General features: G+C 42.7%; 1 protein-coding gene and 1 long non-coding RNA gene across 7 annotated transcripts in view; one reads left to right on the top strand and one right to left on the bottom strand.

Annotated features, from left to right (window-relative positions):
- The window catches only part of COA1 (cytochrome c oxidase assembly factor 1), a 52,707-nt gene that overhangs the window by 7,996 nt on the left and 17,475 nt on the right, over window positions 1–27,236 (top strand). Inside the window, exon 1 of one of the 6 annotated variants that reach the window (XM_080578366.1) lies at window positions 8,675–8,748. The exons of 2 other annotated variants lie outside the window; for them this stretch is intronic. In XM_080578366.1, the coding sequence (XP_080434492.1) occupies window positions 8,690–8,748 (59 nt within the window). In that variant the 5' untranslated portion in view covers window positions 8,675–8,689. Of the gene's footprint in view, window positions 1–8,674; window positions 8,749–12,465; window positions 12,500–13,132; window positions 13,251–21,973; window positions 22,124–27,236 lie in introns of those variants that run through there. 3 more of the 6 variants (XM_080578367.1, XM_080578365.1, XM_080578369.1) reach the window with 3 other exon arrangements.
- Window positions 3–18,692, bottom strand: LOC308188871. The gene is made up of 3 exons (XR_013945823.1): window positions 15,480–18,692; window positions 13,112–13,246; window positions 3–2,171 (listed from the first exon to the last, which is right to left on the bottom strand). It is a non-coding gene; the product is annotated as an uncharacterized lncRNA (long non-coding RNA).

Raw genomic sequence — 27,236 nt, forward strand, 5'->3', positions numbered from 1 at the left:
TTTTGAGGACTTCATTAAAAATTCTGGGCTTTCTGGATGTCTGGTAGGTGTAAGGAGCAGACATTTCTGAACTAGTTGCTGCATGCCTAGAAACCGTGGACATAAGGACTGTGAGCATGCTCTGCAGTCACAGAACATGAAGCAGCCTAGTGAGAACAGCTGTCTGTGTGCTGTGCTCTCTTGCCGTGCATAGTAAGTACGAAACTCTTCAGAAACAGCAGACTTGCTGTAAACATGTTGTGTAGCTACTAGGACTGTGCAGTCTGCCCCATACTTTCAGAAGGGAACTATGCAGTTATTTGCATATAGATTATACATCCACTTGTTTCTGGATGTGCTGCAGCTGCTGCATATGCACTTGCTTTTTGCTGCCCATGAAATCTTCTGTAGGCACAGGGGATTCCTACCCCTAACGCTTGCCTCCTTTTATCCACACTCCTCCAAAGCAACATTGATCAGGACTCATTCCACTTCTTCCTTTGATTTCCCTTTTCCCTTTAATGACAAGTACTTGCAGTAATGTAATACTTCCATGAGACACCCTGAGACAATTTCAGTTTGCTGCTGCCAAAAGAGAGAGGTGGCAATCCTCAGTCCCCATGGTCTTGGTCATCCTGTTGCTCACATTGTTCACATAGGTTCTGGTGTGTGCTGGGTCTCTCCATTAGCCCCTTTGACATATTAGCCTGGAAGAAAAATAGCAGAAAGGTGGATAGTTTTCTCTGGAATAGTGAGGTAAATCAGCAAGCTAAATGACAAGCGTGAGTTAAAGGACCAGAGGAGTACCAAAGCTTCTTCAAGTGCAGCCAGGAGGGTGGGAAAAAGACTGAGAGAGACTTGTTCTTGCACTTCTGCAACAGTGACATGTTAGATCAGCTTAACTGCCTATGAAGCAGTATTTTGACTTCATTCTTCTACAGAACAGAGTCGATACTGTGCCTCTTTTTCTCTTGCCCTTGTCACTTAAAGATTTGTCATTCAATTCGGGGAAGCGTCATTCAAATTAGTGGGTGGATTCACAGTTTTCATGGCACCACAGCTTAAGAATCATTTTTGGAAGGGTTATCAGGAATATTCTATGTCATGGTCTTACAGGAAATTGCATATCTTGTGAAAACTGTTTTGAAATTAAACAGAATTTTGAGAAGCTTATGATGGCTGCTACAGAGAGCGTCAAGTCCATGATATCTTCTTCCCAACGCTCTAGAAAATGTATAAATAGGGGGAAAAACAGTTCTTTTTCAACTACATAACATCAAGCCAGATTTGAGGTGGAAGATCAGAAAATAAAATGTGATGAAATTCTGATTATTCCTTTGGTATTGTCTGAGAAATGATAGAAGACTTCAGCACATTAATAAAGCAGTTTAGACATCCGTCTGCCACAGTGCTGGAGCACAGAAGATCAAAAGAACATTCTCATCTGCTTGACACACACACTCAGTGTTCATTCATTAATGGCATACTTTTAGCGTAGGTTATAACTGTACACATCATACAACAAAGCAGTGCCACGAAGCTTCCCTGTCCATAGGGAACAGAGAGAGCAGAAAAAAAAGAAAAAAAAAAAAAACAAAAAAAAAAGTCTGATTGATTAAAGCATTCTCAGCATCTGAGAACATCATTAACTGACATGGTTTGCTGTGAACTTTGAAAGGCTGGGAAGAATAACTGCACTCCACCATCTTTGTTTGACTGTATTGTTCAGTATGAATACCCCACTGATAAAGTAATTCTTGATAAAACACGTTCTAGTTTTCAGAAGTCATACAATCAAAGCATACACAGTGGGTGGGTGTTGAAGTATCAGTGTTCTGTAAAATAAGCTCGAATTAGCAGTTTCGGCCACCCATCTGTTTTGGTGAAGGTCTAAGTATATGTATTTTAAACCAAATACGACCCATTTTAGGTTCTGAAGAGAAAAGAGAGACAATCCTTTCCTAAAAGAACAAAGAGCCAAAACACATTGTGCTTGCCCAGATCCTCACTCCATAGCAGAAAGCATTTGCTTATTCTTTTTGTATTTATAGAAAATACATTTCCTCACCTCCAGTTTAGGCAAATCTCAGTTGTAATGAGGCTAACTGGGCAGAGTCCAGATCAAATTCACTGCTGGCATTGTGGCGTTGACTTAGTGGATGGGCACCTGAAATTAATCTGGCCCTTTCTTCCTGTGAAAGCGAAAGTGTGTTAGCCAGTTGTTTCCAAAGCATGCAGAGTAATATGCCTTTGGATTGTACACAGCTAATCCTCTTTATACTTTGCTGACTGCAACCTACTTAGTCTTACATGAAATGTGTTCTCCGACTTTTTGTGAGCCTGATCCAAAATCTGTTGAAGTCAGTGGAAAGAGACCAGATTTTTTCCAGTAGTTTTGGAGCAGACTCTATATGAACAGCTGGTCTGCTACTGAGTCTTCTAGTTGAAAGACGAAGAAAATAAGCAGTACCAAACCACACTGGACTCAGCGCTGTATTAAAGATATAAATGAAAGTAATGTGAAACTCGTAAAACCAGACTGGACACAACACTCAAACATGCTGCAGAGAGCAGTCTAGTGCTAGCAGGGGAATAAGTCAGATACTTAATAATTTCTTTTCCATAGCTTTTACTTATTCTTTTCTTCTTTTCTTTTCTTTTACATATTCTGTAATGTAACAGAACTTTTTTTTTCTTTTTTTTCTTTTTTTCCCCCTTAGGCACATAGTTGCCAGACAGCAGCACTGGAATGAGAACATATGTAGTGTTTGCTTTTATCTTACTTTACAAAAAAGAAGTATGAATACCTTGTGTTATTCCAAGTATAAAATTACAGGTGTCAAATCATTTGGTGTTTTAAGTGCTGTGCCAGAAAAGTAATCCAGTAAAAATAGCTATGTCCTGTCAAAACTGAGCAGTTAGTATTGTTATTACAGTTCCTTACTTGCATGGCTCCAGCAGTGTAAGATTGTACAAGACAAGTGTAAGACCAGCAATAAACTTGCCTGGAATCGCCCGGAACATAGAAAGTCAGGGGGATGGAAACCAGATGAAACTAAAGGTCCAGTGTAAGAATCTGCCTGGTCTGCTTTACAGTGGTTTGAACTATAAATGCCATTAAGCAAAAAGTATTCAGCGTCTTAGGGAGTGATTCTTACCCAGAGACCACAGAGACTTAAAGCGAAGAGCGATTTGTGCTTGGTTCTGTATAAGTACATGGTCAACCCTCTGTCATAAGAAGCGTACCATTTGAAGAGGAGAAAAACACTTATCTGGAAAGGGGAAATATTTTTTTCATCTTCGTGTTACAAGTGAGGGTGCAAAACAGAGATTAAAATGGTTTGACAGTGTTAGACTGTGGCTGCGCTGGCTGTGGCAGGGAAGCCCTTGGTACTGTCAGATACTTAAAAAAGTGAGGACATCCTTAAAGAGCTGAGTAAGCCTTCAGGAAGAAGCTTGCTGTGGACTTGAACCAAGGCAGGAGGTACCAAAACAGGACACAGCACAGCACAACACAGGTTTTGCTATGTGAATTTCTCCTCAGTAGAGCATGAAGAACCACACGCTACATGCAGCTGCCGGAAATCAAGTTAATACTTTTGTTGTCTGCTCCACAAAGGCTGGGTCTGAAGAAAATCTATTTAGTAGATTATTTCCCTGAAGGGGGCAGAAGAATCACAGCATTTAACACTTTTTCCTGGCCCCTGGAGCTGCAAGGAAGCCTGGACAGAGACAGCCTGGTTTGCTAAAACGGGGACACACTGCTTCTGTCAGTATAGATGTTAAGAAGCTTATTAAAGGACACAGCAGCTGACAAGTGAATCTTTAATCCCTGCCAAATCCCCTAAGTTTATGATCAGTTTAAAGCAGTTCACATAAAAAAGAAACTTTTACTCATCATTTCATGTGCGTTTGCAGATCAGATGTAGTTACTTTCATGGTGTTAATCAGAATTCATTTTACTTGTAATTTTCAGAGTGAATTTTGACTGTCTTAAAAAACACTCCCCAAAACCCTGCTCTCTTTCCCTGTTTCTTAAGAAACACAGGAATCATGTTCGTTGTCCACACTGGTATTTTAAGTGGTACATGGAGTGTGGCAGGTGACATAGCACACAGCTGAACAGCAGGCCAAATCCTAATGCTGTAGGCTGCCTTACTGTTAAAATATCAGAAACTACAGGGGCACTAAAGCTTGCACGTCCTGACTGAGATACGAGTACAGGTTAACCATCACGTGTTGATTTACTGAAAAACTTTTAATGTACTTGCTCATTTTCTCTTTGCAAACCACATGATCACGCTGAGTCTAAATATCTCATGCTGAAATGAGTAAGGCTTTTTGAGGTTCCTTTTTCATATAAGTCTCATTCCTATTACTTTGTGGAAAGACTCCACCAAAAAAATCAGGGCAGGCTATATAGGATAAATTGTGGGTTTTGGTAGTGGTTTTTTTTTTTCAATTCCTGAATAAAAGAACACTACAGTAAGTCCATCAGTCAGTGGATCAAAGGATGGAAGTAGTGTACCTCGGTATGCTGTAATGTGAGCTATTTGTTCAATAGTTAGCTCTAGTTTACCAACATGACTATTCATTCTAAAATAAGCACTCTGGCAGTGTTTGCTCCCAGGCAAATACTTGCTCTGCTGCAGTTCTTTCTCAGCTCAGCTGCCTCTGATCCCCTTTGCAAGTGCCAAAGTTGTTAGCCTTTGTAGTCATGAGAGTTAATTACCACTCATTTGGGTCCCTTTTCTGCATGGCCAAAACCTTTCATGTCCTTTACATGGGACAGAGTGGAAAGCCTAACCCTCGTTCAGGCACTGTTCCTTATGCAATGTATGATTAATAGTTGCCAAGAAGCGCTCGGCTGCGTGGGCACCGGCAGGTTGCGGCTGTGCGGCTGCATGGGGAGTTAGGTAGGGGGGCGGGCAGAGCACGGAGCATCTGATGGTGGAAATCGGCGCCAGGGCCCACCAGGAGATGGGCCTGGATAGCCTGGGCCACCTGGGAGGTGGTCGCCAGAAGTGGCATTTGGGGACAGATGGGATGGGCCCGCTGGGCATGGGGGCTGAAGGTGTGGAGGCTGTAGCTACTAGGCCACATATGGGGCAGTGAGGAAGAAGATGGCAGCTGGCTGGAGCCGCTCGGGTAGCTGCTCATCTCAGCTTGGCTCTTCGGTCTTGGGCTGGGCTCTCGTAGCTTTGGGAGTGGTTGTGGTAGCCATAAAGGAGCACAGATTGTTGTTTGGCTTTCATATCAGTCCAGGGAAACTAGATTTATCTGCCAGGCCGAAAGAGTTGTCCTCACCAAAGCGGATTTTCACCCACAGTGCTCTTTAGAGGTTGTGGCCTGCAATAGCAGGACGATTGGCAGAGACCACATAGTTCTACCATCTCTAATCTCTGGGGCTTTTTACTTGAAATATGCTTTTCCTTTTCAGCTAAATAAACCATAGCAAAAAGCCTTTCACTGTGTGCTGAAATATTCTCAAGTGCTCTTGTTTCCAAGGGTGACTTTACTGGGGGCAGCAATGCAGTCTCAGAACAGAGCTCTTAGGTGTCCCAGCTACAGATTTATTTCCCATGCCGCTGACAGCTTGATTTGTGAAAGAAAAAAGGACAAAATAGCAAAACAAAACTCAACCCACAGCCTGTGCAAGAGAGAAAAACACGGACTTGCTGTGCTGTAGAGGAAGTGTCAAATAGAAATAACATTTCAAAGGGGGAAAGCTTTTAGTCTTCACGTACATGATAAAAATCCTTTTACAAGAGTAAGTCGCGTAACTATAACTATTTTTAAGCTTTAGAAGTTTCCTGTTTAATACCTGTGGGATAAGTCTGTGCAGCTAGCTGGAGGCCAATTTTAACCTTGGACCATTGAAATCTGTTGACCTGTGGTTTGGTACAGAGCTAGCCATTGATTTGCGTTTTGTTTTTTTTTTTAGCCTGCTTTGAAATAAGTGATATCTGGCAAACCTCTACCTACCCCCCAAAAATTTTAAATGTCACATGACTGACTGTGCTGGACCTGTTTTACTTATCTGCCTAGTTTTGCAAAGTAGCCAGATACTGAGAGGAAAATGTTGCTTAATTAAGCAGATGTCAGAAACCCACCATGATGCTTTTATACAAGTCTGATAGGTACTAAGAGGACAGTAAATGCATGTGTAACTCCAGAGCCATTTCATCTGGTTTGAGACTAAGCAGCAGTTGTGGAAAGAGAAGGCTGAACTGGGGTGTTCTGGTGTTGAACAAACAAGTTTATTTCTAAAACAACATCTCATGGCAATGCACCACAGGGCTCATGATTCATAAAGCCAGTCACGCACTGAAGGGAGCTGTGTCTTGATTTGTGGCTTATAAAAACAGGAGTTTGCTAATAAATGTGTTCTTCAGAATGACAGCCCAGCACATTCTTGAAAGTGGACTTCTTGGCTTTGTCTTGAACGGTAGCCACCTATGATTACTGCACAGTGCTTTTATGATAGATGAGACAGCTTCCTCCTGGCCACTTAGTTATGTCACCATTAAATGGCAAAAAAGAATCAGGGTGACCCAGCCTAAAAGGGGTAAAGCAAACAGCAGGGCCCTGCCATTGACAAAGCAAACTTGCTTTAAGCGCATTCTCTAGATAGTCTGAGTCATTGGTCTTCAAATATGTTTATTCTCTTCTTCCTTCTTCCCTCTTTCCCCAAGCTGTATTACAAAGCAGTGCTTTGACTGGAAGCTGGGGGTGTACTACAGAGAGGGGGGTCCCAGCTGTGTGTTCCTCTCCCTGTCATCTCCTCCTTCCTTAATGCTGGGAATTTGTTTTAAATCCAGTCTTGAGAGGAAAAAAATACTGCCTGGTTCTGAAATGGAATGAGTTGAACATACTTTTAAAATGACAAGCGTATTTCTGACAAGAGGATCTGAGGCCTGTAAGGACAGATCCTTGTGCCGCAATGTATTGGGTTTATGTGGCAAATAGTGAGCATCCACAGTACCCAAACTGAATATGGCCACCCAAATGGCTGTGTTTAAAGCTAAGTAGTACAAGTGAGCAGGTGTATTTTGGTAAGCATGAAGAAAGACACAGAGAAACTGATTTTCCAGACATACTAATCCTGGAGGCATTGCTTAGTTATTCACAGTGCACAACTTTTCCTAATGTCAGCCAAATACCCAGTTCTGGGGATGAACTTCTAGTGTCTGCTGAGGCCAGGAATATGCCTTTGCCAATTTAATTCCTTATTAGAACGTCAGAAATATTTTCTTAGCATGGCTGTATATGCATGTCTGTTTGTATATGTATGTGTGTGTGTTCCATTGTTAACAGTGAGCATTAACTGTATCCATCAGGGATGAAATAAATGGACTGTAAAATTTCCTTGCCATCTGCACAAACATCAGCCTGGTGTCAAAAAGAGCACTTAAGTTTATGAAAGCTAGACTGAGTGATGATGGTGAAAATTCTGCTACCTGGTATGCTCTCTTTCCAATGCAGGATTCCAGTTTTCTGCTGTATAAGAACTTCATTAGAAAAGCACATAGACTGAGCAAAACAAAGTTACTGCTTGACAAAATGCCTTGATGTTTTGTCCAAATTCAAAAGAGGATTTCTCATCCTTCCACGGAAGAGAGCTACTTGTGAGCATAGTCAGAGGATGCAGTGAGCCCAGTCTGAGCAGCAGCAGCTCCGCAGCTAGTTTGCTCGTTGACAAGAACCACAGGGCAACAGCAGCACCAGGGGCAGCATTAAGGTGGCAAATCCGTAGATGAAAGAATACAAATTTGATTACAGTATTTGTTATGCTGTTAGTCAAAGCTCGTCCAGTTGCATTTCTGTTGAGCAACATCCAGAGCCTGCTGGAGGCAGCGGGAGTTTTGCCATCAGCTTCCCTGGGGGGTAGAATTTTGCTCACTGTTTAAATTAGCTGTATCTTCACAGGAGCATATGGGAGCAAACGCAAAGGTTTTGAATTGAAGGAGCCAGTAAGCGGCCTTATGCATTTACTTTGTTACCCAGGTAAAAGCTGAGACAGAAAAACCCATCTGCTAGACCTTCAACACATCTCTGTAAAACCCATGCTGGAGTGAGAGCATTCTTTTCTATTTTATTTATGGCTCTGGCTGTCTGAATGAGTGCATCTGGAGCTCAGATGCCTTATGCCCTTATTGTAAATTAGTTAACTTGAAAAACTGCACATGCTGTCAGAACTTTGCTGTAGAAATGCCAGGCTCCGTAGTTGAGGTGCTTTTGTGTGTACGTATGTTTTTTATGTGAAAAGGCTGTTAACTTCATGCATAAACACTGCTCTCTGTCTCTTTTCCCTCCCTCTTTTGTTGCAGACTGTGGACTAGCATTGAATACTCAGGGAAAGCTCCCCAGAGAGATTAGGGACATGGACAGATTTTAAACAGGGCCTTAATGCATGGACACGAAAGGACAAACGTTCTAGAGGGAATACTAATGCAAATGCCCTGGTTTGGGGTCAAAATACATTAAACAGCTGCTTGCATGCTAAAGATGCTTTTAAAATCAATACAGATGGGAAATTATAAAATGTGTATGTACAGATCTTGCTACTTCCTCAGCGTTGTAGCCTAAGAGAGTGAAAGGACTTCACTGACCCCCTTTGTTATAAAGCATACAACAATGTCAAGTATCGGTGCTAGAGAGCAGGGCACCTATTTATTAAATCCTTTTGCAGGGATCAAAATTCCAGATCATGCTGAAGCCTATTTTCAGGGAGGAGTTGTCAGCGTCCTTCCCGGAGAGCTGTGGGAGGTAAGACCTAGCAGCTGTAGGCATTAGATTTTGATGAGAGTAAACTGCTATTATCATCAATTGCTTAGATGATGCAGTTCTAGAAAATAACTTATTGCTATTTTCAATAAATCTACATTTTAAAAAATCCAGTGAAGTTATTACATAAAAAAGCAGTAACTACATATTTCTGGGCTAGCTACTCAGCAACTAAGCTGAAATGGAGAAACAGAAGTGGAGTCTGACTATAAAAACTGACAGCCTAGATGGGTCACCATCTGAGAGTGAGTTATATAACCCTAACACGGCAATATCACAGCCACGGTGTGGCTTTAATACCACCGCACAGTTGGTATTTATCATTGAACCATGTGTGTATTAAAGGAAGGCTTGACAGATTTAAAATAAATGTAATGAAAAAATAATTCAAGTAGCTAACATTCCCTCCAGCTGCTGAAATAAATATATTACTCCACCACTGCTGTACCCTTTCCTTATGGGACCTTAGCCTGACTCCACATCACTGCTGTGCTGTGGTCTCTGACATGAAAATAATTATCATTTGCAGTATAGAAGAGCAGCAGCTTCCTTATAAATACTTACATCATTTAAGTTCCCGGTGTAAACCACATGGCATTACCTGGGCATTTTGTCAGGCATATTGCCTGTATCACCAGTGTCCCATGTTACAATAATCCCTAAAAAAGCTGCCACTAAGTTGAGACACGTTGTTTTAGGTGCTGCATGTTTGTGACTGCTGCAAGCATTTGTCAGCTTCAAACTCCACAGAATCCACATTTTTTTACACTCCAGCTTAGTTTGGGGCAAAAGGACAAGTCTTCAGGAGCCCTGCAGTGCTGCTGGCCATAGCCTGTAACTTTTCATTGCTACCTTCCTTCTGCATCATCCCCATGTCTCTTCCTTTTGGCTCCTTTTTGCTTTCTACCAATTCAGACATTTCTTTCCAACTTCAACTCTTCCTGGTCTGCCGCTCCTAATTGTGGTCTTTAAAGCATTCCTTGGAGACATCTCCTCTGCACCCTGAAAGTTGTTGCTGGTGGGTTTTGAGGACGTGCTCGGTGTATGCATCCTGTCACATCCTGTTTGCCACTTAGATGACAGTCCTCAGGTCCCACTCTGCAGCTCTAAGACACAGGCAGAGCTGCAGCTGCTGTTCACTGGAGATGTAATTTTGGATTCCTTCAGAAATGAGATGGCCTCCCTAACCTTAGTCTTGCTCTCAGTAATGCCTGTGGTATAACCACACTCAACAGTTTGTGGTTTGGATTTCCAAGAGAGCAATTCCTATTGAGAACACGACTGCCATCGACACAAATGGCAAGGCTGCAAGATGTCTGCATTCAAACATGGCCATTAAGTTTAGTCAGACAGCAAGACCAGTCAGATCCCTCTCTGCAGGCCAGTACTTACTGAAATTAATATTTGTGAACCCCTGAGACGGTTCCACTGGTGTCAGCGAGGGCCCTTGCATGCTCCCGCTCATCCTTCCTACCATAAAACCCACAGATTTCTCTTAAGCTGAGTGTCACAGTCTCTTCTCTCCTTTTTCCATGCTTGGTTGTTTTGCAGAGATATTTGGAGAAGAGGAAATGCCAAGGGTGGGGAGCATTTTGCCTTGCTACTTGTACGTATTTTTCAATAGAAGGACGTAGGCCGGATGGCTGGGCACTTCTTAAATTCTGCCTGCAGCCGGTGCTTGCTGCGGCTGCCCTGGTCACAGCTTTCCCCCTGAGTCCCAGCTCTTTGTTACTTACATACGGATGTAAAAGGGGTGCAGGGGGAGTGAAATTAAGACAACTTCCTTACATTATTGCCTCCATCGGGAGGGGAGGAATAACGCCCGCACATGTCTCCAGCAGGTGGCAGCGGCAGCCCTCACACCGCAAGCAAGGCGGGAGCTCAGCTTTCCCCTTCAGCCTGAGGGGAAAAAACCGTGCCCTCGTTGTCTGTCCAGCCCTCTGACCCCACGGGTAACTGGTCAGGAGATGGGTGATAGCTACAGATGTGATAGGATCTCGTGGCACGAACTGGGGGGACCAAATGCTTTAAGCAGTGGTGTCTCTGCAACCTCATTGCAAAATTAGTCCTGCCATTAAAGTGGAGAAAAACCTGTCTGAAGATACACCTCTCCTACGAAGACAGGCTGAGGGACCTGGGGTTGTTCAGCCTGGAGAAGAGAAAGCTCTGGGGAGAACTTATAGCCACCTTCCGATACCTAAAGGGGGCCTACAGGAAGGCCGGGTATGGACTCTCTCAGGGAGTGTAGTGATAAAACAGGAAGTAATGGCTTTAAACTAAAAGGGGAGATTTAGATTAGCTATTTGGAAGAAACTCTTAGTGGGTGGTAAGGCCCTGGAACAGGTTGCCCAGAGAAGCTGTGGATGCCCCATCCCTGGAGGTGTTCAAGGCCAGGTTGGGTGGGGCCTTGGGCAACCTGGTCTGGTGGGAGGTGTCCCTGACCAAGGCAGGAGGGGTGGAATTAAATGATCTTTAAGGCCCTTCCGACCCAAGCCATTTTGATTCTATGGTTCTGGGAAAGTGCCTGCTGGGGTGGCTGCAAGACCCCTTGGTGCTGAAGAGCACTCAGCTCCATGCCCCCGGGCAGTGAAAACATTTTACTGCAAACAGAAGTACATAAAATTTTCAAGTACATTTGAGAAGCCAGACAAGTTAAACTTTTCTGCAAGAGAGCTTTTACATTTCCTTTCTTGAGATGGAAGATAGCTTTCTTAATTTAGGCAATGATTTTCCAACCTCAGTAACCACAGACCCATGCAGTTTTTTTGGGATACCCTGCCTTCCATGTTGTCCCATCTTTCCCCATTTTCCTTTCCTAGTGTGATTGCTGTTGTTTACAAAAAAACTCTTTCTTCCTCTTTTCTTCATGCTGTCTCACCTCAGCAGGAGCCAAGTGTGGGCTCCTGTGCCTGCCATGCAGAGCCAGATGCTGCCATGGGAAGGGGGAGGCAGGCGACCAGGCCAGCTGCCGCCTGGCAGAGGGAGCTGGCTGCTGCGCTGCTGCTGCTCCTCGGCCTCCAGCCGCTGCCCTCTGCTCCCTCCGTGGCAGCCGTTCAATCGTGAACACTGGCAAACAGGAGGAGATCTACCTGAGGGAGAGCAGCAGGCTGCCTGCTGGTCAAGTTGATCATTTTAGTAAAAAAAAAGAAAAAGGAAGGAAGGAAGAAAGGAAGAGAAAGGAAGAGAAAAGGAAGGAAGGAAGGAAGGAAGGAAGGAAGGAAGGAAGGAAGGAAGGAAGGAAGGAAGGAATCAAGGAAGGAAGAAATCAAGGAGGGAAGGAAGGAAGGAAGAAAACACCAAAAATAACCCGTGAAGTTCCAAGCTCTCTTGTGTGTTGGTTCTTAGGCACTATTAATTTGCATGCAGTGGTATGAAATTGAAAAATGGTCTGGAATAAACTCCTGATATCAGGGCACATTATGTTTACTGTGTGCCTTCAATTTAACAATGTGCTGAAAGGACCATTGCTCTTTCTAGATATACACCATGTGGCTAAAAGTAACTGCTTTTCAAATGCAAATAATTAAGTCCATTTAAATTTTTAAGAAGTTTTACCACTAAGGAAGAAATGCGTGTGTTGCAAGTAAGGAGTAGAGGAGAAATCATTCAGAGTTGTGCAGTTGAGTTTGTGCTGTAGCAGTCTGCCCTTTCCCACGTGCTTGTCTCCTGTTGATAACGCTTGGTGTTATGCATATGCAGGAAGGCAGAACATGCAACTGGACAAGAGAGCTGTGTACGTAGAGGAGAATTTTGACCTTGCTGCAACCTCAGATGTTGCTGTTCCGTCTTGTTTCTGCCCATGTATCCTTTGTTTCTTACATAGTCCCTTTTCTAAACAATATCAGAGGCTGGTCTGGGGTCTGGGCCTCTCTTTTTTTTTTTTTTTTTTGGTCCTGTTTTTGGTTTATACCACTTCTGATAGATTCTTTATCACCTGCTCCCTACAAGGCAAACTGCAAGGCTGCTTCCCTTCTGTAGCAGCTGTGCTGGAGAACTGCTGATGAGGAACAAAATGGGAGCTACTGAGCAATCATGGGGAGACTGGCTATTAAAAAAAAAAAAAAAAAAAGCTAATTAGAGCATAGAGGAAGAGGCAACACTTTGTGCAAAAACACCAGAAGGTAGGCCCTCCAAATCCCATACGCTCCCTGTAAATAGCTATAATTAACCCGATAGTATTCACTTTATCAATTAAAATTTAATTAATATTTTCTGTCCTTGACAATCATATTAAAGGCAGTCAGGAAAACATAGTGGCAGCTGGGTTTCTGCAGAGAGCAGTTGCTGTCAAGAAGAGCTACAACAACAGAGGCACAGGAGACTCCTCTCCCTCTCTCAGTTGTACCTGTGATAGAACTAGAACTGGTCACCGAATTGCTGGCAAAGGAGGGGAGGATGGCAGACTGCGAGCCCTGGTCTTCTCCTGCAGTGACAGGCAGCGTTACACTTCCAGGCATCACCCTACAAATGCAGCACCCACCTGGGTGAGAGAGAGGAGTAGTGAGAAAATGAATGTTGTTGTTACTTATTTGACCTTACCACCCATTGATGGCTGCTGTACAGCACTTTGTTCTACCTAGTTTTTGATGTTCTGCTTGGTGCTTTGCCTTAGTGGAGCGAGCTCAGCAGAGATACCCCTCCTGAACTCCATGGGCCCTATCAAAGTAGTAAGGTTATTGCTTAAAATGGTGTGTCCGTACTAGCAGCTTGGCACACTCCTGTTTTGCTCAAGGGACAGGTTTCCTGGCCACTCATACTGCCTCTGGCAATTAGTGTTTGAGCTCTCTTCTGGAACAAATCAGTTGGTATCCCAAGGGGAAACCTGAATGTAGTTAGCCGTGTAGTTCACTCCAGGGTTTGCTCCAGACAGACAGGATAAATGTGGAAGACACCAAATGTATTTCCTTCCAACCAGAACAGTGTTTCAACATAATTCCATGTTAGGCTGTAGCATTATTTGTCCTCTCCCCCCATCCTTTTCCTAGAACACACAACAATTTTCTTCTGGCTTGGTAATGTTTTTAACCCAGTGCTGCTCTGCTGGCCTGCTGTATAAAGCTGTTATTATTCTGCATGCCTTGAACTGAAAAAATACCACCAAACCCATTCACAGAAAATAATGAGTGTTAGCCACAGGGTCGTAAGAGAGGACCTGAGCTGAGCACCACGCAGCACGTCTGCTTAGCTCTGAACAGTGTGGTCATGAGCCATTCTGCAAAACTGGCCTGTGGGTGAGGGTCTGCAGTGTGGACCTGGTGAGAATAACTGTGGGGTAAAGCAGGTCTGTTGTTCCTCATTTAACAGGAGGGTACAGACTGAATCAGCAAGATTCATGGAGTGTGTTGAAACTAGATCTCCCAGATCATGGGGAAGAAGCTTTCAGTACAAAACTGTTAGACAAACACAAGTACGGAGAGGAGATGGGATGCAAACACTGTCACCACAACCATCTTCTTGTCTTCTCTCCACTCCTCTGGATGAAACATGATGGGTTGGCATGTTTTTGATACACCTAGTGGATCAGGCCCTTCAGGTAGCCAAGTGACATGCTGTTTCTCAATCCTAGGGAGGCGGGCACCAAGCCATTTAGTGCTATGAGGTCAGAAGTGCTTCTGAGCACACCCAGAAGCAGAACTGGAGGTTCCTGGTGGATGTCAGCGTTAGAAAAGCTGAGTGTCACAATCAGAAGTCTCTTCGGCCTCTAGGCTTCTGTGTGTAACTACACCCATCACAGACTTTGTCCTTATGGGCTCTCCTATGGTCACACAAGAAACAAGCCTCAGGCCTACCATACCGTGAGCTACATCTCCCACCAGCTGAGTGCTCCCAGGCATGTCCTGAAGGGTGATGGGGGTCAGGATGAGCGAGTTCTCTACCCTGGTGGGACAAGAAGTGCCTCTGGTGCCCTGCAAAGGTGCTCACACAGGGCTGTCCCCAGTCTGCCAGCAGCGAGGTCAGAAGGGTGGAGATGAACACGGACAACAGCCATTGCTGCTGCAATGGTTCTGTCCACTTCAGGTTGGGGCATCCGGTACGGCAGTATTGAGAAACAGCCCCATGGAATCTCATGTTGCCACACGTTATGAAACAAACCCGATCCGTTGTTGTACTATTGGTAATTCCAGATAGATTTATGTAAAATTGAAGGAGTTGGAGGTAGGTGCTGAGAATCACTGCAGTCTTCATTCCAAAATGAAACTCAAAATGAGCACAGTAGCTGCCCAGCAACTATTGCTTTGAGTTTGCACACATTGTTTACCATGCTCTTTCTCTCTCTCTTCAGTCTAGTTAAAGATTTTACTGGATTTTTAGAAATGTACTTCCCCCACCTCCCTGAAATTCACTAGCTTTTCTGACTTTTATAAAAAGAAAAGCAGAAATGAAACCCTAGGCAACTCTCTGTTATGCTTTGAATTCAACGTTCAGAACAACAAATACATCCAAACAATCTTTGCTTTACTGTTAGTCATTTGTACAAACCTGCAATTAAGAGGCTCAACATTTGTTCTCATCTCTTTCTGAAATTACATTTTCCACTTCCTAGGCCCTGGCCTCAGGCAGTGAATTTTTGAAGCAATCATGCCTTGATAATTAATGTTTAAAGATGAATGTTGCAACTTTTAACACAGTGTGTAGCTGAGTAAACATCCTGCAATCCCTTGTAACAAAAAAAAAAAAAAAAAAAAGAGTATGAAAAAATACATGGCTCTTACTGGAAGCTGCAGGTTTTGCGGACATTATCCTTAGAGCTCCCAGCTGTAGTATGTTTTCTTACTGCTCCCTGTTTGCTTGTAGATGTGGGATACTGCCATGCTTGAAAAAAGCAGAAGAAAATAAATACCACATCCAGCCTGTCAGTTCTTTGTGCCACTGACTCATCTCACCAGAAGGCTTGCTGGGAAAGATTAGCTCATACCAAGAAGGAGGAGACAAATCTTTGACAAATGATCAGTAGTAGTAACACGATCAATGCTATTTTGGATTTTACAAAAGGGCAAGAAGATGAGGGATAGAGTGGGAGGAGAGAAAGGGGTAAAAAGAAGGTCAGGATGTGTGTGGGAGAAAGTATGGTCAGAAATTCCCTTTCACGCACTTTTGTTTGTCCCAAATCCACCTTTTCTTTGTAGAAGCTGCAGCTTCCAGACTGTTACTAAACCAATGGGTTTTACCTTTGATAGCAATTCCTCCTTCGTGGGGCTTCTGTATGCTCCTCAAGTGCTCCTCATTGGCATTTACCTAAAGCACTCTTTGTGGCATTTTTGGCGCTTGAAAAATTAAGTGTAAAAAAAAAAAAAAAAGAAAAATTAAGTGTATCATCCTTTTCCATCATAAATCTGTTGCAGCTGAAAAGGAAGGTGGGAAAATCTTCAACTTTGGCATTTCAGGAAGGGGAGTGGATGGCCTGGATTGACATTGCCTACTTACTTCAGGCCTCTGAGTTGGGCATTGCAATCCTGATTCAGATCTTTTGGTAGACACACCTCATGCCTAACATTTCCCAATCGGTTGGCACGAGGCAGCTGCCTGTTCATCTAAGCCATCTAAGTACTCGCACAATCCCGAGAGTGGTTTCTGTAAAAAGGGACAAGGGGGGTTCACAGCGTGTCCATGGAGGGGTCTAGGGACCATGCCAGGGACCCTATACTGTATCTGCTAGTCCTAGTTCTGGTATAGCCCCTTCTTATCTGATCTCTCCATCTGTTCTCCTGGTGCTGTTCTACATACACAGAAGCCTTTCTACATACACGGAGGCCAGTGACAAAATTCTCTAGAATTTCTCCAGACAGGTCAATTGGAACAAGAACAGAATACTTGGGACTGTATTTTTTTTTCTTTCCTTTTCTTCTCTATCTCCCAGAAAAGAGAAGGACATTCCCAATCCAACACTGAACTCACAGGTCTGCAGACCAAGTTCGGAACAGGTGCTCTGGGCTTTATTGTTCTTTGATGTTTTTTTCTGCTCAAAACAAATGTCTGATTCTACAATTAAGCATGAAAACGGAACCTCCCAAATAATCTTGCCTTTCTTGAAGTGAAGTTCAGGCTCTAAGAAAGATTAGTAAGAGAAACATTCAGCACCAGTCATACTCCTTTGGGTAACAGACAAGTTTCTGCCTGTACTCCCTTCTAGTATTCATTATGAACAGGTATTAGTGACTTCCTAAGCAGCAAGCCCAGCTAAATAATAAATGAAGTATTGCCTTCTGCTTTAATAATTTCCTGTTCTTTTAGCATTGTTTATATACCATCAACAGTGTGCTGATACATTAACTGTGTACCCACTGCTTGGCTATTTTATTATCTATTGCTTTAGTTATCTGCCCCTGATTACTGATCCTAAAAGGAATAAACTAATTTTTAGATGATTTTACTGTTGTAGCGCAGTGGTTTTTAATCTTTTTTTTTTTTCATTTTTGAGCCCCCTTAGAAGTTTTCCAGTAAAGGTATTGACCTGTTTGTACTAAATTTAAGCCTGCACAAAATAGCTTGCTTTTTTTCCATTGTTTTTCACAGATCCTTTAACAAACAGAAGCCCAGGGAGCACTACTGCAGGGTACGGGGTGCTTCAGAAACCCTTCATGTTAAACATGACACAGATTGTTCAGCATTTTGCTGAACCAAAGCGTTACCGAGTCCCACGGTGTGAAAAATGCTTTGGGACTAAAAGCAGTGTGTTATTCAAGAAATGCTTAATCCTAAACAGATCATGCAAATAGAGTGTAATAAAGACTCCACTGCAGTTAATGAAAAGATTTTGTTTGACCTTGGTGGGCTCTCAGACAGGCCAGGAACATATGCTTGCCATTGCTAACGGCATTTATTTAGTAGAGTTTCCCTTCCTAGATTGGGAATTAGTTTTCTTTCTCTGTTGTTTGCATAGAAAGACTGTAACAGCTCAAGGAGATCATGCAGGAGCCACCGTGTTTAGAAATGTAGAGCTGCTTTTGAGTAGAAGATACCTCCCAACTCCACGTCTAGCCATTTAGCTGTAGTTCAAATAAGCATCCTCACCAGGCTTTTCAGCTGACTCCCTGTAACAGACCACATTAGTCTACTGTGCACACTGCCTTGCTGGAGTGAGGGCCTGTAAAAGAACCCACGTAAACAAGCAGAAAGCAGCCATCTCGCATGCCAACTCACTTCTGGTTGCATGTGTTCACACTAGTGAGCGTGCGCGTTAAGCCTTTCCAAGCTTATACATCTAAGGTTGGAAGTGTCTTTTTTTTTTTTTTTCTTGTAGGCTGCATTCCCAGCTTATTCCAAATCCTGTCCCCAGACTTAACATACTTCATTCTTACATTGCCTGGTTTGAAGCCTGTGGACTCGAACTGGGCAGGCTCCCAGCCACTTCAATTGGCTCTGGTACATATTGTCTAAAGGGCATTTTGAAAGGCATATGATTGTTGACTTCCAAGGCTGTTTCATAAGGACAAGGACTTGTTAAGAAGCAAGACACGGAGCAATTTGGTAAGGGCACAGTTGCCTAAGTATCAGTGATGAGGGTAAAATTTAGGGATCTGGTATTCTGCTTACACCAGAGCATAATGAATTTGCTGTCCTTGTTTTGTTTTGTCTTTTGGTCTTTTTCCTCCTTACGTCTTCACTTGTTAGAATTAAAATGGACAATGTAATTTATGCTCCAAATTCCTTTTCTTGTTCTGGAACCAGCAATAAATGCTGTAGGTTTTTCTAAAGAACAACTTTTCTCTAAAGGTGCCATGCATTACAGTTTTCTCCCTAGGAGCACAGGATGGGGGAGAAAAAACCTCCGGTACTGACCCTTTTGCTATGTAACCTTTCCTTAAAATGCCAGCAACTGAGCTTCCACAAAGAAGAACAACAAATATTGAAAGAGGAATGTGAAGGACATTATGAAAGACGAAAGCAAGAAAAAGGGATCTGCTCAGACATGTTTCTCGGGGAAGGTGATGTAATATGTACTGTAGAAAATACTAGTAGTTGACATAACTCACTCTCTTTCTAAGTAGCTGTGGCTGCCAGCGGACAAGGAGAAACAAAACCTGCAGCTGGGAATACAGCTGGTCAGGTTGTTTTGTTCAAAAGAAATATAGTAGGTATAAAACTTGTTTTCAAAAGATGCCGTTGAGGTTTAATTGAATAGCGTCCTATTAATTAAGGCTGAGCAACCAATGGATGAAAGTCTCATTTCTGTTGGGACGGTTTATGCTGATATTGTAACATTAAATCTTCCATATTGGGAGTACTTAAGAGGTTGCTGTTGGGATGCCATGGTATGCAAGCCTGTTAAAAGCCCACAAAGTTGAGCAAGTGTTCAACAAACTTTTTATCAGTTATCTTGCAAATGACCTGGCTTTGTATTAGCTGATTCTCATATATTTTAGTTAGCTTTCTTAAGGAAATACTTAAATGACTGTTCTTTGTGTGTACGTTGTGCATGTGTACACGTACATGGATATAGCATTTGGGAACCTCCTACCCTGTTATAACCAGATCTAACAAAGAGGCACAGGGTCTTCAAGATACTGAAGGCATTAAGAATTTTATGGAAGCAGGTGGCTGGATAATGAAAAGAGTCTTGATCTTTTCAACAGAGGAGAGGCTAAAGGGACCTGAGTTCTCAGTTGGTTTTGGAGAATCCAGGAAGCCCAAATCTGGAGGATCACTGGGTTTCTTATTCCACTTCTCACAGAACTTACTGGTTTAAATATCTTGGCTACAGCATGAAATGTTTTATCTTTAAAACTGCTAATTCCTCTATTGTGTTCCTTCTGCTATATGTACAGAGCAATATGCTGCATGTACAGAGACTGAGAAATGACTTCATCTGTTTTCAGGTGGGCTAGTTCATAAAAATTGGATGAACAGGCAAACCAGAGGTCATGGTATATGAACTATCATAGATTTATTCTATATTGCCAACAGAATGGTACAGGAGAAATGTCCATCATGAAATCTATGTTTGTCTGTTGGACTTAAATACTTGGTCTATTACCTGTTTTTCACAAATACTGCTATCACTGTTCAGACAGCCAGTAGACATGGCTTAATGCAAAAGAATGCGTGGCAAAGCTGCAGAAGATCCCTAATGAGCTTGATATGACTAATGTCATCTCGACACCTCACTTGCTCTACTGTAAATTGATTACAAGGAAAACACAAGTAGTAGGACTGACAGTACTAGAACTTGTCTTGGAACAGGAAGGCAAATGACTGCTGGATCCCTAAGAATGGTCTGAATATTCTTCCTCTCCCTCTATTAAATACCCAGTCCTTTGCATTCTCTCTGTTGTTGTAGGTGGAGTCTGGATAAGAGCTATCGTAATAGCTTTTTAGCTTGATTGGGGCTACCAAGTGATAGTGATCTTCAGCCACTTTTGAGGAGTGGCACCAAAAAGCCAGTTGTTATGCAGAGTGTTGTATGGGATAAATAACACTCTCTGCTTCCTCAGCTGCCTGAAAATTATGCTGTAGGCATCGACCTTCAATCTGAATACAGTAAGTCAAGCCTCAGAAGTCTGCATCCACTGCACAACTGAGCTTAAAATAATTATAGTTATCAGCCTATCATACAATTAATTTAGACCACACCAGGGGAAAAATCTCTAGAGCGTGATGCTGTGTAGCTGACACTCATATTGCCAGATCTCTCCCTGTTGTACTAAATGGGATCTTGTTAGTACACTCCAACACTGTGCTGAAGTTGGGTTGTATTTCAAGAATTCCCTCAGTTACAGCAGCGCTGAGTTCAGAAAACTGCAGTGGATTTCTGGTAAAGCCCTGCCTACAACCAAAAACTGTCTTGCTTATTGGCCATGACAAAAGCCTAATGTTTCTTTGTGCAACTTCATTTTACTCCCTAAACTGGAAAATACAGAAGACACCTCCTAAGCCGGCCAGTTACTTAAGTGAATAAAGTTTCAGTCTCCCTCTTTTTTTTTCTTTTTTTTTTTTTTTTTAACTAGGGAAGAAAAACAGGATCAGAAGCAGATGTTACCTACCAAAATGAAAATCATCTGTCCCTAGAGATAATGTTTCAAAAACCTCATCTTGGGTTGTCCATGAAACGTACTGGGCTCTGTAAAGAGAAAGTTTCTCCCAATTTAAACCTTGGTGGCTGGCGAGCTGGGGGAGGAAGGGCAGTGAAACTGGCTGCTTCCATTTTTGCATAGAGATGAAAACCAGCTGGTTGCTCCAGTTGCCCTTTAGGCCAGGATTTGATAAAACTTCATTCCTTTTCTGTTCCCACTGAATCCTTTCTGGTGTTACACTCACATACACAGCCCATTCCCATTCCTGCATAATCCCCATGCATACTCCTGCTTCTTTTTATAAAAGTCCATTTGTGGCTTGAAAAGCTCATGTCAGAAGCAAAGCTATTTAAATCTCTCATGATTTCTTATGTTTCGTCTTTTGGAGCACAGTTGCTAGAAGTCTGAGACTAGTTGTTGGTCTGATTTGAATTTCTTCCCCTCCCCAGCCCTAAACCAGGTGACATTTTTAGGTTCAAATTGTATAGCAGGAAGCACACTAACCATCACATCTGAGAGAAAAAGGAAACAGGATGGGGCTGCAGTGCTAGGTGCTGCAAACAGCCCAACTCCTTGTATTAAAAAACAGCCCTCTTTTTTTCTTTCTTCCTTTTTTTTCCCCTTGGTTTAGAGCATGAACAATCCTTCAAAAGCTACCTGAAATCCATTTTCTGGGTGATGGAATGTAGGCCTGCCTAACTTGCTTCCTATTAGGTTATTAACACTTACTGCATCTGTAAGTGCTGGTTATTGAAGGAAGGGCTTAGCTTTCTACCAGAATCCTGGGACTAATTAAAACATTGCCATTAATATTTAATGAGCAAGTTATTACTTTCACCAGTAAGCTGGCTTAGACTCTCAGTCCCATAAAGCACAAATGGCACATACAGAATCATAGTTAACAAGCGGATTTGGGGAGAAACGCAGTCAGAGGAGCACAGCTTGCTCAGAAGCTAAAAATGTTTGGTTTTCTTCTTACTTTCCCTACCAGCAGCGGGTATTATATATGCTAACTAGTATGCATCTCTCAGCAAGGCACCCAGACCTTGCAGGGCCAGTTCTTTCTTCCAGTAAGACCTTTGCATCATAAAAAGGCCCAGACAAAACATCCCCAGGGGAAAATCCTGTGCTTATAGGAACTTCCAAGCCTGAGTAGAGCACTATTGGCTTGCCTAGCCTCTTGTACTGGGTGGAGGAGAATGGCCTGTTAGAAAGGAGTGGCCAACACAAATGAAGAAGAGCAAATAAGACACTTGAGGGTGTACCTAATGGATTGCAATGTAGAGAGCAGGCAAAGGAAGTTTTTCACCTTTTCTGTGCCAGCCTTGGGCAGAGGAGTGGACCTGGTAAGTTTTAGCTCTGTGTATCTATCAGCCAGTTTTGCTATCTTATTGTTTGCACATCCACAGAGTAAGCTGTCCAATCTTTTCTCTGATAGCAAGTCATACCTCATTTAAAATGATTAGATGTACACTTGAAGAAGTGCCACATGAGTAGAATAAGTTTGGGAGAGTATGGGTCCTCATTACCAATGTTATAAAGCTTAAAAAAAACCCAATACATCAGGCCATTTCATGGTGGCAAAAGCAGCGAATAGTGCATTTTATTCCAAATATTTAATTTAACAAAGATTAAATACAAATGTGAACACTGTTGCTTTGACATACATTCCTAGTCTGGCTTTACTCTTGCTTATAATGGTATAAATCAAGAATAACTCTACTGAACTCAGCAAAGTCATTACCCTGTGTAAAACTCAAGAAGAGAGAGTGAATCTTGCTATTCCATTCAATTCAGTACAAATTCAGCAATACATTTAAGACCAGTGCACAACCAGAGCTGAATGGTAAATCTCAGGCTCAATTCAGTACAGAGTTTTTGAGCTAAATTTCCATCTAAGTACTCTTGAACACTGCAGGACGAAATCTTTTTCCTGTGGTGTAGACTAGTGGTTTTTTTTGTTGTTGTGTTTTCCCCTGGAACAATTACATTTGCCTTTTTTGTAAACAGAGACCACATAAAACACATGGCTGACTTCTGGGGAAAAACCTTGAAGACCATGACTTTTATTAATACATTAAAACAAAATTATAATCCACAAGCTTCTGTTTTGAAGCTAAATTTTTGGGTCTATCAGCATTTTTTATTCTGCACCAATTTTCTGCATACTGGAAAATATACAGTCTTAAGAAGATAACATTAAAAAACAAATTATCTAGGAAGCTCATTTTTTCCATTATGAAAGTGTCTTGTCATGTATTAGTGAAATGAATTAGTCACATAGCACATCTTTCACAGCCTCAAAAGACTGGAGTTATGGGCTATACTTTCCCATGTGTAACAGGAGCATCCCTGGACACTCTTCCCATGAGAAGAATATCCACTCCTCCTTGTACATACACCACTATCACTCCACAGTTTCTGATTATGTTTTATTCGGATGTAATCATAAATCACTCACAATTCAGTCCAAGGCCTAAAACTAACCAGACCAGTTCATAGTTCTGGAGTGAGCTATTCTATTTGCACTGCTCTCCAGATTAAAGCATTTCTTGTTGTGACATGGAAAGACTCCAGGTGTGTGGTGTTCAACAGGGAATGGTGACAGCATGACACTTTGGGACACATATGTATGTGGAGGGAGGAAAAGCAGTAGGGAAAGAAAGGCACATTTGCTTTTGAACTGCTTTTTGCAGTAGAAGTAAGTCAACTGAACAATAGCAACCTAATTCATCCTTTGCTTTAGCACTCTGCTTTCTGGGATTGTTCAGCCTAGAAAAAAAGAAAGCTTGGAGGATCTCATCAATGTGTCTAAATATCTGTAGGGGGTGTGTGAACAAGATGGAGCCAGGCTCTTGTTGATGGTTTCCAATGCCAGGACATGAGGCAGTGGGCACAAACTGAAACACGAGAGGTTCAGTGTGAATGTTAGGCAACACTTCTCTACTGTGAGCGTGACTGAGCATTGCACTTGCCCAGCGTCTGTGGAGTCTTCCTCCCTGGAGGTATTCCAAAGCCATCCTGTGCAACATGCTCTAGATATCCCTTGATCCTTGCTTTGCAGTGGGTAGGAGAAAGTGTGGTGGGGTCAGGATGGGCAACCTTACATTTGACAAATTAGTAGGAAATAAGCAGGAGTACTGGAATTACATATTACTTCCAATTCAATCACTCAAAGCAGTATTACTATCCTTCTGTTTTAGGGAGGGAGAGCTGTGACATAACTACTTCAGGTATCACCTCGTGACTGCTGCTTTATGCCAATGGCATTGGGAGCATGGGAATGTTGTTGAGAACTACCACGATAGGACTTGTTGTGTGCAAAAACAAAGCATACAAATATGGATGTCTGAATTTTATGACATTTAATTTCAGTGCAGACTACTGAGGCTGTAGTGGGTTTTGGGGTTCAATACACCATGTCAGTCTCCTGCAGAGGACGAAGATAAGCATATAAAGGGGTTGCTTAGGCCCAGAAACTGCAACAGTAAATTCTGGGCACGAACAAGTGTCCCAGGCTTCGGGGCTACGCTGTGATCTCACTGGAGGGCAAAAAAAAAGGGGGGGGGGGAGGAAAGAAAAAGGGAGGGGTTGCACACTTTCTCCATCTTGTAAGACAAGCTTGTCTTCTTGAATGCTGTCTCTCTTAAGTGCCATAAATAGCCACCATGGACTTGGTGCAGTGGTGAGTATCAGAAGTCAGAAAGCTAGCTAAATGCTGGGCGCACCACTGCCTTTTCTCACAACTTCATCTTCTTGGAACAGTTTCCCATCTGTGGGAATAGGATCATGGCAAAACAAGTTGGCAATTTCTTTTCTCTTTCTTAGATGCATTTAGTAAAAGGGCAGGATAGGGGAGGCTGAGACTTTCATAAGCATGAAGTCTGTAGTTCTAAGCAGAGTTCAAGCAAAGCTGCAGTGCTTTCAAACCTTACCTGGCACGTTAGGGTAACCATGGCAAATAAGACATGAAGGCAGCTCTAAGGTAAAGTGACAAGTTTCTGTCCATCATACTGAAAATAGAACATCTTGGCAAGTTTACAAAAAGGGCATTTTTTCATACTTCTGCAGTAAACACTGCTGTTATCAAATAATAATGCCTTCATTTTTTGATGGTGCTGTTGGAAGTGGAGAAGGAGCTCGTCTCGCATTGTGCTCAATTCTGCCTCCACTTCTAAAAATACAAGTGCCTGCAGCTGGAACACTCCAAGCTAAAGTGCCTGGGTTTGTCTAACAGACCTCAGGGAAGCACTGCTGGGGTTAACATATTGCTCTGCCCAAGCATATACAAGTGTATTGCAGAAGGCACTATGCAAATAATGTTCACAGAGTTTATAATTTCCTGTTGGAACAGCAAAGAAAAGAAGGTCATTGATTTAAACCAGAGAATACAAATGATTTCCTGCCCACAAAGCTGCCAAATGCTTGGAGTTATTGATTTTTTTTCCTCCCTGCTGCTAACCAAACACTTCTGGTCCTGTCATGGGCATCATCAGCTTATTGACTAAGTAAACATAACCCACTAAGCTGAACATTTTAAAAATAATAGAAAATTATAGTGGCTATAGTAACAAAATATTTACATTCTGAAAAATAAAAATAGAAATAAAAAGGAGAGGAGAAACAGTTTCTGAAGTTAATTAACTTTTATGTAGATTCAAGTTTCTGGAATTTAGGTTTGCATCCAAAAAAACAGAGAAAAGAACAAATTGAAAGAAGACCGAAAAAAAAAGGAAAAAAAGAAAAAAAAAACTTTCCTAAAGAAGCTGAAAAGGGGAGGGTACAGGGAAGTGGGTGCTTGAAATTTTGAAACCCCGAGGAAAAAAAATGTTGCAAATTAGAGGTGGAAAGGGTAAAAAGATGTGGTAGCAGCGTGGTGAAGGCACGTATTTATTTATTTACTTATTAGCAGCAGGAGGTCTGTGCTGTTGTCTGAATACTTTTTTTTTTCAAGCCTGAGCTGAACACAGCTGATGCCTGGCCTTGGAATATGTCAGTTTGAAGATAGCACGTACGGTATTAATAAATGTAGAACAATACTTGCTGTCAAGCTGGTTACAAGGCAGTAGTTCACTGAAGGGGGTCTGACAATGTCAAAAAGCATTAGACCAGAGCCAGCGAATGCTTTATACACTACAGCTGAACCCAAAAGATGAATTGATGCCCTGTATCTGACTTTAAGGCATCTGTCTGCTCTGGAGAGCGTGTGTTTGTCAGAGGAAGCGAGGAAACAAGTTGCTTTTCTCTCCTCCTTCAACCATCTGCCTGAGCGCAGAAGGCAAGGAGCGAGATGTGAGAGGACAAGTCCTGGTGCGGTATAAACGGGGAGAGGTGTGTGGTGGACAAAATGGTCTCGAGAAGCAGGAGAGCATGCTGAGGAGACACGTTCAGAGGAAAGGAGGAGCAGGCACGGTGGGCAGCCCAGGCCAGGGAACATGGCCCCAGGGGGGAGATCTCTCTTCACCAGGCTGGGACAGTAGAGCGAGGGCCGTGTTTCGCTGGGCCTCCCTGCCGCAGTTAAGACTGCTCGCTTCCCTGGCAAAGATCCTTGCCTTCCTTTGGTTGGAAGACCGTGTGAGAGTGAGCAGGGAGGGAAGAGCCAGTCAGAAGAGCCACCAGGAAGAAGTAAACCAGCAGATTACAAAGTGATGAAAAATAAAGGTATCGGCCTTCTACAGTGACTTAGCAGGCGTGACGGTTTCCTCCACCCCCTCACTCTCATGCCTGTTGACTGAAGAATACTATAAGGCAGGTAGTCACGGATTATTAATGACGGCTTCTTTAATTTTATAATAACTGCCAACTGCGGCTGCTGTAATTATTCTGCTAGTCCGACAACACACCCTGTGCCAGGCTGCAAAATACCTTTTCTGGAGCACGTTGTCGTGCCGCTTCACATGCTGCAATTGCACCTGGGCAATTTCATACCTAAGTAACGCTGTATCTTAGGCCGTCAGAGCATTGTGCCGTCATTAAATGTCACTATCTTCCAGCAAAGTAGGAACCAGGAAGTATTTAGTCACTTATTTTTGCAAGTGTGAATTGAGACACCCAAAGTTTATGGTTTTAGCCACAGTGATCCAGTGAGTCAGTCCCTGAGCAGCTTATGAAACCCGGGAGCACTGTCTTCTGCTTTGCCTGCACTGCTGTCATATGAACCACAAAAGGCACAGATAAATTAAAAGTCACACAGAGTTAGAGGCTTTTTCTATCTGGGAAGAGATCTCTGGGAGTAACATTTTATAAAAGTGATGGCATCTCTTTATCACTCTTCCTAATTCCCACAAAGAAAGAGCTGAGTAGCTTGCAATGAGAAAAGAAAACAAAAACAAATGGAAAAAATTGTGTGTTGTGGTCAAAGACAAAGTCTTTCCTGTACAGCCTTCAATTTAGGAAGTCTGTGGGCATGGATTCCTGCCAGTGTTATTAGCAGCTGTGATTCCCAGCTAGCAGATCCTA

The sequence above is a fragment of the Anser brachyrhynchus genome, assembly GCF_964034855.1.
Source record: "Anser brachyrhynchus genome assembly, chromosome: 2".
NCBI classification, from domain to species: Eukaryota; Metazoa; Chordata; class Aves; order Anseriformes; family Anatidae; genus Anser; species Anser brachyrhynchus.